General features: G+C 46.4%; 2 protein-coding genes across 2 annotated transcripts; both read left to right on the top strand.

Annotated features, from left to right (window-relative positions):
* The first annotated feature begins 300 nt into the window (after positions 1-300).
* On the top strand, positions 301-6,363 carry LOC137895562 (high-affinity choline transporter 1-like). Its single transcript, XM_068741044.1, has 8 exons — positions 301-497; positions 2,198-2,314; positions 2,947-3,102; positions 3,187-3,335; positions 3,413-3,556; positions 3,901-4,054; positions 4,193-4,410; positions 5,704-6,363. Exons 1-8 carry the CDS (start codon positions 314-316, stop codon positions 6,223-6,225), a joined length of 1,644 nt encoding a protein of 547 aa, XP_068597145.1. The 5' UTR covers positions 301-313; the 3' UTR covers positions 6,226-6,363.
* A 902-nt stretch (positions 6,364-7,265) lies between these two features.
* Positions 7,266-12,988, top strand: LOC137895503 (high-affinity choline transporter 1-like). The gene is made up of 8 exons (XM_068740978.1): positions 7,266-7,449; positions 8,714-8,830; positions 9,251-9,403; positions 10,937-11,085; positions 11,172-11,315; positions 11,506-11,659; positions 11,922-12,139; positions 12,491-12,988. Exons 1-8 carry the CDS (start codon positions 7,266-7,268, stop codon positions 12,986-12,988), a joined length of 1,617 nt encoding a protein of 538 aa, XP_068597079.1.
* The last annotated feature ends 70 nt before the right edge of the window (positions 12,989-13,058 follow it).

The following is a 13,058-nucleotide window of genomic DNA, read 5'->3' as shown; positions in this document are numbered from 1 at the left end:
AAATGCATGCGACAGCGACAACGCTGTAATCATCATAAAACATCTAATACCTAATAAGATATAAAGTTTCACTATAAAACTATATTATTCAAGTGTAGCAGAGCCAATTATTGACTTTAGACCTTTAGATTTGCTATCGAAGCTCTTTCACGGCTCAGTCTTTCACGAGGCTGAGTAAACATGAAGCCAGTTTTACGCTGCAGGGCCTTTTTCAAAAGCCCTTTTATTTTCCTTCTCTGGAATGTGTCCTCCCTCAGTGAAAATCACTTCCCCAGTCGGCTCGCGGAGAAGACAGTCAGCCAGTCAGCCCATCATGGCCGTCAACGTCCCCGGAGTGATCGTGATGGTCTTCTTCTACCTGCTGGTCCTCGGGACCGGCATCTGGGCTTCAGTCAAGTCCAAACGGAAGCAGAAGAAAAGCGGAGCCACTGGAATGGAGATGGCCCTGCTGGGAAACCGGAGCATCAACTCGGTGGTGGGGGTCTTCACCTTGACAGGTGAGGAGTGAAATGGGTTGACTGGATTCTGCGTGGATAAAAATACATACCGTATATAAACAAGTTATTTATATACACAGGATTTATACTCCATGAACCGATCCTGGATTCTGTCCTTGATCCTCCACCTTCGGGCTCATTAGAAATCTCTCCCAACCTGATTTAGTTTCTCCTCCAGAGATTACCAAAGCGACAGATCATGAAAAATGAGAATTTAGATGAAAGATGAATGAAAGAATGGCAATAATTATATCCCTGCTTAAATGACTCCGCTTTTATCGGACCCATGAGAGCCATTGTGTTTTTTCAATGGATGAGCCTGGGTGCCTGGAATCCGACGACTGGGTCGTGCTCATGTTAACATTTTCCCATTATCCTAATGGGAAAACATGGCTTTCAACGGAAACAAGACCGCAAGGGCTTTTTTGAAATGCTCCTCTTAGACAGGATGTTTGACTGTACTTGTACTGTAATACATGCTACTGTGTGACTGTACTTGTACTCTAACATTCTATCTAATAAATATATTCATCATCATCATCATTCACACATCGGACACTTATCAGCAGATATATACTGTCACATTTCCCAGAAAAATAAAGAGAAAATCCTTTTTCTTTATGAGCTGCAAGGAGTGAGCAGTACACGCTAAATGTTGGACACCTTGTCAGAGGCAGGGACAAATCCGTCCAACGGGTTGGCAGTGAAGCGCAGGAATGAAGCTTTTCTTCCACAGTGGAGGAAATATTTCGACATTTTCTCAAACGGTTCTGAACCAAAGTTTTTGATTATGGCTTAACATTCCAGGACAGGCCACTGAATGATTCTGAATGTGTTCCAGGTTTCCAGGCGTGGCTAAGGCCATTCTCTTCCTTCATTTCTAACCCGAATAGTGGGAGGATTTGCTAGACCTGAGAATATTTGTTTATGAGTGAAGGTGATCTTGGCAACACACAACAGGTATCGTTCCCTTGGGGCAAAACTTCCATTGAGAAGAATTTCACAGAGGAAAAAGGTGTGTGTGTGTGTGTGTGTGTGTGTTTAAAAAGACAAAAGCATGTGGGGGGGGGGGGAAATCGAGTACGGGAATATGCTGAACTTCATAAAATAGTATTATTATACTATTGTGTGCTGATCTCATTCATCTTTGATATCCAGTAATTATGGCCACAACAGCAAGCGTGTACACACACACGCACACACACACACACACACACACACAGTGAATCTATTCTAGCCACGTTGCCCTGCAAGATTTACAAGTTTTTCAAGAGAAAACTTCTAAATCTGTCAATTTTAACCAGAACAAAACGAGAGTTTAACGAGAGTTTAACGAGAGTGCTGAAACCCGGAACAAGCAGGAAACAGATTCCTGGCGGTCCAAATGGACTCCTGACTAAAAACACACAAACATGAAAGCGATTTATTCACAGGAAAGTCTATTTATTTATGTGCGTACTTATTTTGAGTTCATATAATATGAGAGTATGTTCTTTTATTAATTAGTTAATTAGTAGAAATATCACTTAACAGTGGTGAATACTGAATGAATCGAGAAGTCGTTACGAGACGGACAAAAGGCTCGACCCAAAATAAACTGCAGTCCACAAAATGAACATGAAGAAATGAATTTCTATGGAAAGAAATTGAAAACAGCACATTGAACAAAATGTCCTCCCTCGTGTTAATCCGTCCTGTAGCTTCGTGGGTTGGGGGAGCCTTCATCGTTGGGACGGTTGAGATGATGGCCACGCCGTCTTTGGGACTAATCTGGACAACTGTGTCAATGCTGGGATTCAGCTCATCTTGTATTCTTGGTAAGACTTCAAAATGACACCTGACAGGAAATTGTACATGCTTTGTGTATGAAAACAACGAGAAGCAGTCTATAATTAAAGGAAACACCTCAAGGATGTTTTGGCACATTCTCCTTCTGTGGCAAATTATTTCATGCTATAGAGAAAAAAGAGTTTTGTCCAAAATGACAAAAGTCATGAGCTAAGATCTATTAATAATTCCAAGTTATCTGACTTCCTTCAGTTTGGTTGTCTCATATCTACAGGAAAGTTGTACTAGTTTGACTATACATTACACCCTCCTATAAGACAAACATGGGCAAATCCTCCTCTTACATTACTGCCCCCTAAGGGTGGAACTGTTTGACTCCTGCCCTCAAAACATGCACCTCTTTGGCCTCCTTCAAAACGGCCCTAAAAATACACCTTTTAGGGGACAGAAACGGGGATAGTCATCACGACTCTCTCCGGATCAATGGATGGACCCCCCCCCCCCCCCCACCAACCTTGTGGATGACTCATTGAACTCCCCCTGGTTAACAGGGGAAGCCGGTTATTCCACAACTTGACGTTTTCTCGTTGATCTTTGGTTGTTTCGCTCCTCACTGGTTTTTGTCTTCTAACGTTGATCTTGTCTGTCTTTCCAAATGAAGGCGGTCTTGTCTTAGCCAAACCAATGAGGGAGAGAAACTACGTGACGATGCTGGACCCATTCCATATCAAGTATGGAAAAGTGCTAACAGCTGGCCTCAGTCTGGCCTCGGTCACGAATGATATCATTCTCTTGACCACAACACTCATTGGTTTAGGTAGGTTTGTAGTTTAAATCTGTGAACTGACACAGCCGAATGGGATTTGTTAACGTCCATACAAACACAATCATGTGTTGCCAGGAGGGATGATGAGCGTGGTGCTGGACCTGCCCTTCTCTGTGTGCATGTGGATCTCTGCTGTGGTTACGGTCACCTACACCCTGCTGGGGGGGCTCTACTCGGTGGCCTACACTGATATTGTCCAGCTCGTCCTCGTATTCGCTGGCTTGGTGAGTCAATTGTTACAAGAGAGCAGAAACAGGCGGTTCCTCTTAAATGCTTCATTGAGTTTCCGTTTGTCTCTCAGTCCATCTGCGTCCCCTTTGCGTTGACGAACCCCAACACCCTGGACATCAGTCAGACTCTGACCAACAGCACCTTAAACGCTCCCTGGATTGGACAACTAGAGCTGAAACAGACCTGGATCATGATTGATCATTTCTTGTTATTAGTAAGGAAGCAACAGCTCAGCCTTTGTCAAATTCTATTCACTCTTTTATTTTGAGTATATATATATATATTGGTTCACAGAATAAACTTAGCATGTCTGTAAATGCCAAAATGAAGTTAGCTATCCTCAGACCTGCCAAGCAGATGCAGCGGCTGCAGACGAGACGATTACGATTGTTTCGTCTACGAGAAAATAGATGGAAGGAATATCCTTGGACTGTAGCTTTAAAGTTCAAGGAAGTTTCCCCATGAGCTGAACAGATGGTTTCTTATCTAATATCAAGGATGCATGTTGTAGCTTCGCAGGAGAATCCAAACTAACCGATGAACTGGTTCACTCTTAAGGCAGTTAAGTCTATGGGATCTCAGTACTTCCACCAGAGGACCTTGTCAGCTTCTTCTCCATCCACAGCCAGGATCATATGCATTGCTGCTGGCTTCCTGTTGCTTGTGTTTGGGGTCCCTCCTACACTCCTTGGAGCAGCCGTTTCCTCCACAGGTAATAGCTTCGTGTAGATGGACAGTTTCATCATACGGATGGTAGAACAGCCTCACAACCACATAAACAGAATGAAATGTTTCAAAGCTAAAACCAGCGGTCCATTCAGTCGTTCCTTCTTCTGTGTCCGTGTCCCAGACTGGAACCAGACCAGCTACGGTTCTCCGTCTCCGTATGAACGTGGAGAAGCAGCGATGGCTCTGCCCATCGCCCTGCAGCACCTCACCCCCACCTTCGTCTCCATCATCGGCATTGGCTGTGTGGCCGCCGCTGTGATGTCATCAGCTGACTCCATTTTGCTTGCAGCAGCTTCTGTCTTCACCTCTGACATATATATAAACATCCTGAGACCTCGGGTAAGAGAAATACAAAAAAAAAAATAATATCCCAGCTGACTAAGGAAGTGAGGTGGGGTACACTCTGGACAAGTCGCCAGTTTATCACAGAAACCCATTCACGCTCACACATACGGTCAATGTCGGGTGACAAATTCGCCTAAGATGCATTCTGTTGGTGGGGGGAGGAAGCCGGGGAACCCGGAGAACCCAGAGAGAACCCAGGCAGACACAGGGAGAACATACAAATACACACATCATTTATGAAATGATCATCTTGAGCTTTAAGGTGAAGTCCAACGAAGGTTGGCACCAAGTAGGTGAGAGGGTCCAAAAGTGGACCTGGGGGGGGGGGACTGTTGAGTGGTCAGCAATCATGACTGAGATTCACTCGTTCACTCTCCAGAGCTGGGGCGGTTCACTCGTTCACTCCAGAGCTGGGGCGGTTCACTCGTTCACTCTCCAGAGCTGGGGCGGTTCACTCGTTCACTCTCCAGAGCTGGGGCGGTTCACTCGTTCACTCTCCAGAGCTGGGGCGGTTCACTCGTTCACTCTCCAGAGCTGGGGAGGTTCACTCGTTCACAGAGCTGGGGCGGTTCACTCGTTCACTCCCGAGCTGGGGCGGTGCTCTCGTGGGTAACCTGCACGTTTGTGAAGCCACCGCCCCAGCTCTGGAGTGAACGAGTGAACGAGTGAACCGCCCCAGCTGTTCATGTTCAACCCTGTTTGCAGATTCTGGAAGCAGACGTGCTACCGAGCAGACAATAGGGTTCTCAGGATAGGCCTTATGAGAGCCTGTCCTCGGTAGGAGAGTCCGGTCCCGGAGCCGTCCTGAGCCGTCCTGAGCCGTCCTGAGCCGTCCCCCACTGAAAGTCTTCACAGCATTGTTCAATATTACATTTGACAAAGGCCAGGAAAACATTCACTGTTAAATCGGGGAGCATTTGTTCTCGTGACGGGTCATGAAGAGAAGCGATGACGCGCCACAACAACAACAACAACAACAACAACAACAACAACACATGTTCTTTATAGTCCAGGAATCTCAAAGTGACGCTCGACCCTGTTCCAACTTTTATTGTGAATGTTGCTGACATCAAATTGCAAATAAGGTTATATATTTTTATGTGACATTTAAAATGTTGACTTTTATGATTTTGAACTACATAAGAGGTTTCAATGATTTACATTTACTTCAGAGTGTATCTTATTTAAATTGAACCAGCACTCCAGCTAATAATGCATTAAATGTCTGACACCAGTTTATAGCTCATTTATAGCTCTATCATCCATTCTCTTCTCTTTCTTCTTCAGGCATCGGACCGAGAGAGTCAGTGGGTGGTCCGTCTCTCTGTGGTGGTCGTGGGTGTGGTTGGAACGTCCCTCACCAACGTGAAAAACAGCATCATAATGTTTTGGTTCCTGGGTGCTGAAATATCCTCCATCATCATCTTCCCTCAACTCCTCTGTGTGCTCTTCTTCAACGTCTCCAATGGTTACGGGGCTATAATGGGCTTACTGGTGGGCCTGACGATAAGACTGCTGAGTGGAGAGCCATCGCTCAGATTAGAACCAGTCCTCCATTTCCCAGGGTGCACTCTGGAGGACGGTGTTTATGTCCAGTACGCTCCAGTTAAGACCATCTCCATGCTGTCTACCATTGCTGCCATCTTGCTGTTCTCCTACCTGGCTTCTGTCCTCTTCAACAAAGGTGTTCTTCCTGAGAAGTGGGACGTGTTCAAAGTGAAAGCCCAGCATGCACCGGTACCACTGGTACCAGTAGTTGGCGCCATCGGAGAGAAGGAGGATGAGCCATTGAAAGAACTGTCAGAATAAACTGTCACCTTTGTTTACCCTTGCAAAGAGTAAACTGGAATGACTTCTAAAATGTCACCAAAAAGAAATAAATCTGCTTTCAGTTCAGAGTGTTGTTGTCGTTCACTGTAACGCTCCAGCTGACGGTGAAACCAGGAGCCTAACAAATAGTAAACTTCAGGAAGGCTGCTCCCGTGCAGCTGTTGAAGTCGCTGATGGGACAGCTGTTCATCAGATGGTTGAAACGGCCCCCAGGAAGAGCCAGTGAGCTGCTGCTGCTCTACGATGGAGGCTCTTTATTCTAAGTGGAGCTCGTTTAATATTCTCCAAATGCTGGCGTTGTAGTCGAGACCAGACCGACCAAGACCAGAGAGTATCGAGACCGAGACATTTGGAGGCCGAGACCAAGATCTGTCTCTGGATTTGTCTGCTGATCTGGACTGACTCCCTGGTACCTGGAAATAAAGCTCTGTTTTTGGATCCCCCCTCTACTGTCGTGCATTTGGGTTCTTACCTGCCTGACAAATGGCATCAATCACACATCCATAATTGTCAAATACACACACACACGCACACACACACACACACACACACACACACACAGAGAAAGGGCAACACAGGTGCGTGGGCAGGTTGAACAGCAACCTCTCTCCTGTCAGAGGAATGATTCCAAACAACATGAAAGCAGTTTGTCCAGAGGACAGCGTGAGGATAACGACTCACCTTTAGGACAAGGGAGGGGTGACTCACCCATGAATTCAATATGTAAATGAACACGCACCTGTCCTGTTGTCAGGTCATCTAGTCTTCTGACTCACTGCAGAATAAGGATCCAGAAGCAGACAGCCAAGGTGAGTCCTAAACCGTGCTTTTCATCTTAACCGGGTCAGACAGTACATTTTGAACGGTTTTGATGTGGATTTGGGACGGCGCCCAGTGAAGGGGGTTGAAAGTCATGTGAAAACCAGTTTTTCCTCTGGAGCTCATGACGCATCCTCTTCTCTTGACTCAGACTGTTTCTCAGTCAAATCGGAGTGAAGAACAAAGTCAACCGATCCATCATGGCCGTCAACGTCCCCGGAGTGATCGCCATCGTGTTCTTCTACCTGCTGGTCCTCGGGACCGGCATCTGGGCTTCTTTCAGGTCCAAAAGGAAGCAGAGGAGAAGTGGAGCCACTGGAATGGAGATGGTCCTGCTGGGGAACCGGAGCATCAACCTGGTGGTGGGGGTCTTCACCATGACCGGTGAGGAGAGACCGTGAATCCCATCAACTCAATGTCAAACAACAGAAATTGAGTTTGTGACCCACTGGAGAAAATCTTTTACATTTCTGTGCAGTGGAATGTAAAAATAAGCGTCACAAAGAACAGTCCGACATGGAGTCCATCGTGGTTGTGATCGCTGCGTCTTTCCAACGGAGCACACTGGCATTTCTTGCATGTTATTTGACTGCGTCTTCACTCTGGGGTAATTGTGCTCTAATGGATCAGTTGTGGAAATTGTACTTCCGATTGTGCACAAACTCCTTTTACTTCCACATTCGGTGTTTATACAGATGGAGAGCAAATGCTGTCCAACCTGTTCAAATACGTAAATGATCAAGGTGGCTCTTCACCTCTTCACCTTTCTTAGTCATGAAAGCTGCTTGTGGTGTCACACCTTGTGAGGGTGTGTCACAGTGGTGGAAAAATAATGAAATGATGTTCCAGTAAAACAAATGCTCGCTTGTCCACGTCCAAAGAATTCCTTTAGTAGACACTTAAAAGAAGCGCCGGAGTTTGTGCGGGGAGTTGAGAGGTACCGTCGACTCTAGATATAGTTGGGCTCACCTCCACCCACACCTGAGACTCTTGAACCCGACCCCTTGAGAGGGGCTGGACTCCACAGTTCTCTGGTATTGCCCGGGGTGAGATGCAGCAGGCTAATGTGGGCTTGTTTGTAGTTCCACAGCTCATCCGTCACGTGTTGGTGTTTACACGGGTCGGGGCAGGTGTCTCACTGTTGTGAGGCCAAACGGCAGGCCAAACGGCATTGCAGAATACCCAACCTTCTTGGAGTTCCTGGGAGGGGTACTGGATAGTGGATAGCTCCGACTGGGGACTCCAATCGAGAGGAGTCAGCTGACATCTGTTACGGACGCTATTTGTTATTCTGGGGTACTTCAACTCTCACATGACCAATAACAGTGAGACCTGGACGGGGGGGCTTGGAGACATTGAGTCCAAGTGTTCTCCACCACCATTGTCGAAGCGGCTGCTAGGAGCTGTGGGGTGGGGTGATCCCGGACATAGGACATGCTGGAGAGACTATGTCTCTCGGCTGTCCTGGGAATGTCTTGGGACCTGGAGCCTGGGGACAGGGACGTCTGGAAATCCCCGTTCAGGCTGTTGCCTGCATGACCCGGTTGATAAAGGGAAGAACGTGGATGGATAGACGGATGGAGGGATTGTGTTCTCTACAGTCTCACCTTCGTTTGTACATTCATTGACCTGTTAATCCGTCCTGCAGCTACGTGGGTCGGAGGAAGCGCCATTGTTGGCAGTGTTGCCATGATGTGTACACCGTCCATGGGACTGATCCGGGTAATACTTCTGTTCCTGTCATACAGCTCAACGTTTATCATTGGTAAGACTTTTAACCACATTTGATAGTATGTGTGGAAATGTAAAATAGCTTGTCCCTGTATTCAGTTCAATTCAGTTTTATTTCTATAGCACCAGGTCATAACAGAAAGTTATCTCAAGGCACTCTACAGGAGTCGCAGGGAAAGACCGGCAGCCATGTCCTTTGAATGTGTCCATAGTATGTATGTCGACTGCTGTCCAACTTTATCATCACTAACTACAGCTTGTTTAAAAGTTTTAAAACTCTAATATTTAAATTTACAGATCACAGATTTAACTTTCAGGGTTTTTTTTTCATTTTCAACAACTTTAAACATCACAAGGCTGATTAAAAATGTACTCTGCTTGTATTGGTCCGTTTAGCTTGTGTATGTATCCTGTTTTAATGTTCCCTTTTTTATTGTGCATTTCACTGAAGGAGGTTTGATGTTTGTCAAACCACTGAGGGAAAGAAACTACATGACAATGATGGACTCTTTCCACATCAAGTATGGAAAGGTGGTAACGGCTGGAATCTGTCTCATTTCACTTTTAATTGATTTAATCTGGCTGCCTGCTTCACTCACCGGATTAGGTACAGTCTGTGTATTGTATTATCATAATATATATGTATATATACTAATCAAATGTTTATATTCACATTTTCATTCAATGGATTTCTTTAGTTTATCACTTCCTACATTTTCACTGAAGGCATCAACACTAAGAAACAAGCTCGATGGAATTATGTAGCAAACAAAAACGTGTTAAAGAACTCTAAATAGGTTGAATATTTTAGATTCTCCAACCGTTGTTTTGATGTTTGCTTTGCCTCCTCTCAAGGATCTTCATGAGGTGGTCACCTGATGGGTTTCCCTTCACAGGTGTGCCTTGTTAAGGCTAACGTGGATTTTCTTTAGTGGGTTTGGGGCCGTCAGTTGTGCTATCCAGAAGTTAGATTGGTTCCATCAGTGTTTTTTACATCCAGTATGCCTTGAGAGATTATCAGGTGTGTTGTGGAAGAATATCCAATTTCACCTGATTGGTCCAAAAATGTAAATATTGTGTCTTTTTTGACAGGCAGAACAATTGCATGCTCTGCCACTAGATGGCGATAGGTAGTCAATTCACCTGCTTAGGGAGTCGGCCCCCAGCCAAACAGCAGCACCCACATCTGTCAGAACTGCCACTGTGACTGGGTGGGCGGGGCTACATAGCCTGTACTCGACGAGACCTGTAAAAAGTTGCATGTTTGCGTCGTTGTGTGAGGAAAAATGGAGCGGAGCAAAACGTGTCCCCCCCCATTCAGAGGTCCGGGGGCTGTCCCGTGTGTTGGAGCTGTGGGAGGAACTTCAAGTGGTTTTGGGCTTTCAAGTGATGGGGATGTGCAATACTCAGATATATTCCAACATTTGAATGACCTGAACACATGAAGACAAGGCCGAAATGAAAACCTGCTCACCAGTACAGCTGGATATCGTTCAAAGGTGCAGCTCTGGCAACAAGGAAATGTCCCCCACAGCGAGACATGGCAGGGCGTTGAGTTGAGGCTGCACGGTGTGAGACAAACGCTAAACATCCACAAACCCTTGAGCAGAAGCTTCATGGCGTTTCCCTTCACGGTCCACTGATCGCCTTGACTGGCTCAGGAACCCACACAGCTCAGCTGAGCTCAGCTGATCGACCGTTGGACAGTTTGTGGCTGACTGTTGTCAAGGATGGAGCTATTTCAGCTCCGCCCCCTTTCTCCACAATGTACCTGTGTGAGCTGGGCTGGTCAAGCGTGACTGTCATAAAGACTAAACTAGAAAAGCAAACCTAAAACCTTAGTTGGACCATCTTCGGGACAAAGGACAGTGATGGAGTGCTGCGTCCCGTGACCTGGCCTCCACACTCACCTTGCCGAAACCCAAACCAGATGATGAGAGGGAAGGAAAAGGTTCAACAAATTCTCAGAACCTCTGGGAACTGCTTCATGAGGCGACTACCTCATGGAGCTCATGGAAAGGATGTGTTCATTCACCGTTTTGATGCCTTCAATGAGAAGATCTGCAAGGTAAATCGTAATAAATAATTATAAGATATATGATCTGTCTGCCTGCCTGTCAAATCCTATTATATCTGACAGGAGGAACCATGAGTGTGGTCCTGGACTTGCCGTTCTCTCTTTGTATCTGGATCTCTGCTGCTGTGGCCGTCACCTACACCCTGCTGGGGGGGCTCTACTCGGTGGCCTACACAGACGTCATACAGCTGGTCCTCGTTTTTGTAGGCTTGGTGAGTTATCAGAGAGTTTAACAGGCATAAAACATCAAACTCACTTCTGTAGAAGACATTCATTGATTTGTTGATTGGTCTCTCAGTCGATCTGCGTCCCCTTCGTCATGACGAGTCCTCACACCGTGGACATCAGTGAGACGCTGATGAACAACACCTTAAACGCTCCCTGGATTGGACAACCGGACCCTAAACAGACCTGGATCATGATTGATAACTGGTTGTATTTTGTGAGGAAGCTTCGGTCCATCTTGTGTCAAATCGAATTCACTCTTGTCTCTATAGATCTATAGATCTGCAGAATATATTTGGAGACTACAATTGTTCTAGTGACAGTGAAATGAACTATTAACTGAATGACTTTTAAAGATCTAGATGGATGTAGATGCAAATGAACCAGTGACCTGGTTTACTTCTCAGGGCCTGGGGGGTTTGGGGTACCAGGCCTTCCACCAGAGGACCATGTCAGCTTCTTCGACTGCTTCAGCAAAGATATCGTGCTTTGCTGCAGCGTTCGTCGTACTCCTATTTGGAATACCTCCTGTACTCATTGGGGCGGCGGCCGCATCCGCAGGTAAGAGCGCTGAGCCTGGTGTTTGTTTTGCTGCATGCTGTGGAAGTCTCACAAGAGTCATCGGATTTTGCTCCTCGGCATCCTCCAGATGCATTCTGACATCCCAATATTCCCCAAATGCATACACAACTGTCACATGTATCATTTCCACGTTAGTTTTGTGAGATTGATATGTTTTTATCATGAATCTAACCAAAATAACGGGACTACAGATGGTGCGATGAATCTTTGAGTCTTTCCGTGTCTTTTGTCCAACCCTCAGACTGGAACCAGACCACCTACGGTTCCCCGTCTCCGTATGAACGTGGAGAAGCTGCTCTCACTCTGCCCGTCGCCCTGCAGCACCTCACCCCCACCTTCGTCTCCATCATCGGGATTGGATGTGTGGCCGCCGCCGTGATGTCATCGGCTGACTCTGCCTTACTTTCTGCGTCTTCCGTCTTCACCAATAACATTTACAAGAACATCTTCAGACCTCAGGTAAGAGACAACACCTGGCTTCCTTCCTTCTGCTAGAGACAGACATGACCAGATGTTTGCTAGTCGCCCATCAGACGAGCAACCTGGGCTGGATACGGACCCTTATTATCACACACGATGTGAGTAGCATGCAGCGGGGGTTGTGATTTGTAATTTGGGCGGGGTACTTGAGCTTCTACAGGAACAGCTTGACAGAACACCCACCAGCTCAGAATTGATATTAAAACAGAGACAATTAAATGAAAACTGCTACGATAGAAAAGTGGGAAGAATAATGAACGACATTAGAAAGAAGCAAGAAACAATTAAAAGCTGAATTCATGTTCAGATCTTCTGTTGTTTCTTCTTCAGGCATCGGACCGAGAGTGTCAGTGGGCGGTCCGGGCGTCCGTGGTGCTGTCAGGCGTGGCTGGAACGTCGCTCACCATGCTGAATGACGGCTTGATATTATTCTGGTTTCTTGCTAATGAAGTCTCCTACTTGATAGTCTTCCCTGAACTCGTCTGTGTGCTCTTCTTCAACGTCTGCAATGGTTACGGGGCTGTTATGGGCGTACTGGTGGCGTTGACGCTAAAGCTGCTCAGTGGAGACCCATTACTAGGGTTAGAACCAGTCCTCCATTTCCCAGGATGCACTCTGGAGGACGGTGTTTATGTCCAGTACGCTCCAGTTAAGACCATCTCCATGCTGTCTACCATTGCTGCCATCTTGCTGTTCTCCTACCTGGCTTCTGTCCTCTTCAACAAAGGTGTTCTTCCTGAGAAGTGGGACGTGTTCAAAGTGAAAGCCCAGCATGCACCGGTACCACTGGTGCCAGTAGGTGGCTCACAAAGCACCCGCCCCCTTTGAATCCCTCCTATGGGTTCCCGCCCACGGGACGTTTATCTAATTAATTTTCATGCTTAGATTCTTTGTCTCT

This window comes from Brachionichthys hirsutus, chromosome 7 (assembly GCF_040956055.1).
Source record: "Brachionichthys hirsutus isolate HB-005 chromosome 7, CSIRO-AGI_Bhir_v1, whole genome shotgun sequence".
NCBI classification, from domain to species: Eukaryota; Metazoa; Chordata; class Actinopteri; order Lophiiformes; family Brachionichthyidae; genus Brachionichthys; species Brachionichthys hirsutus.
The sequence above is the reverse complement of the archived record's forward strand: the minus strand, read 5'-3'. Positions and strand labels throughout refer to the sequence as shown.

Bases quoted from the DNA above. Each gene is read 5' to 3' on its own strand.
- LOC137895562 (XM_068741044.1), top strand. From the start codon at position 314: ATGGCCGTCAACGTCCCCGGAGTGATCGTGATGGTCTTCTTCTACCTG. The intron at 2,315-2,946 runs GTAAGACTTCAA...TTCCAAATGAAG, and splicing joins CAGCTCATCTTGTATTCTTG to GCGGTCTTGTCTTAGCCAAA. The intron at 4,055-4,192 runs GTAATAGCTTCG...TCCGTGTCCCAG, and splicing joins AGCAGCCGTTTCCTCCACAG to ACTGGAACCAGACCAGCTAC.
- LOC137895503 (XM_068740978.1), top strand. From the start codon at position 7,266: ATGGCCGTCAACGTCCCCGGAGTGATCGCCATCGTGTTCTTCTACCTG. The intron at 8,831-9,250 runs GTAAGACTTTTA...TCACTGAAGGAG, and splicing joins CAGCTCAACGTTTATCATTG to GTTTGATGTTTGTCAAACCA. The intron at 11,316-11,505 runs GTGAGGAAGCTT...TTTACTTCTCAG, and splicing joins TTGATAACTGGTTGTATTTT to GGCCTGGGGGGTTTGGGGTA.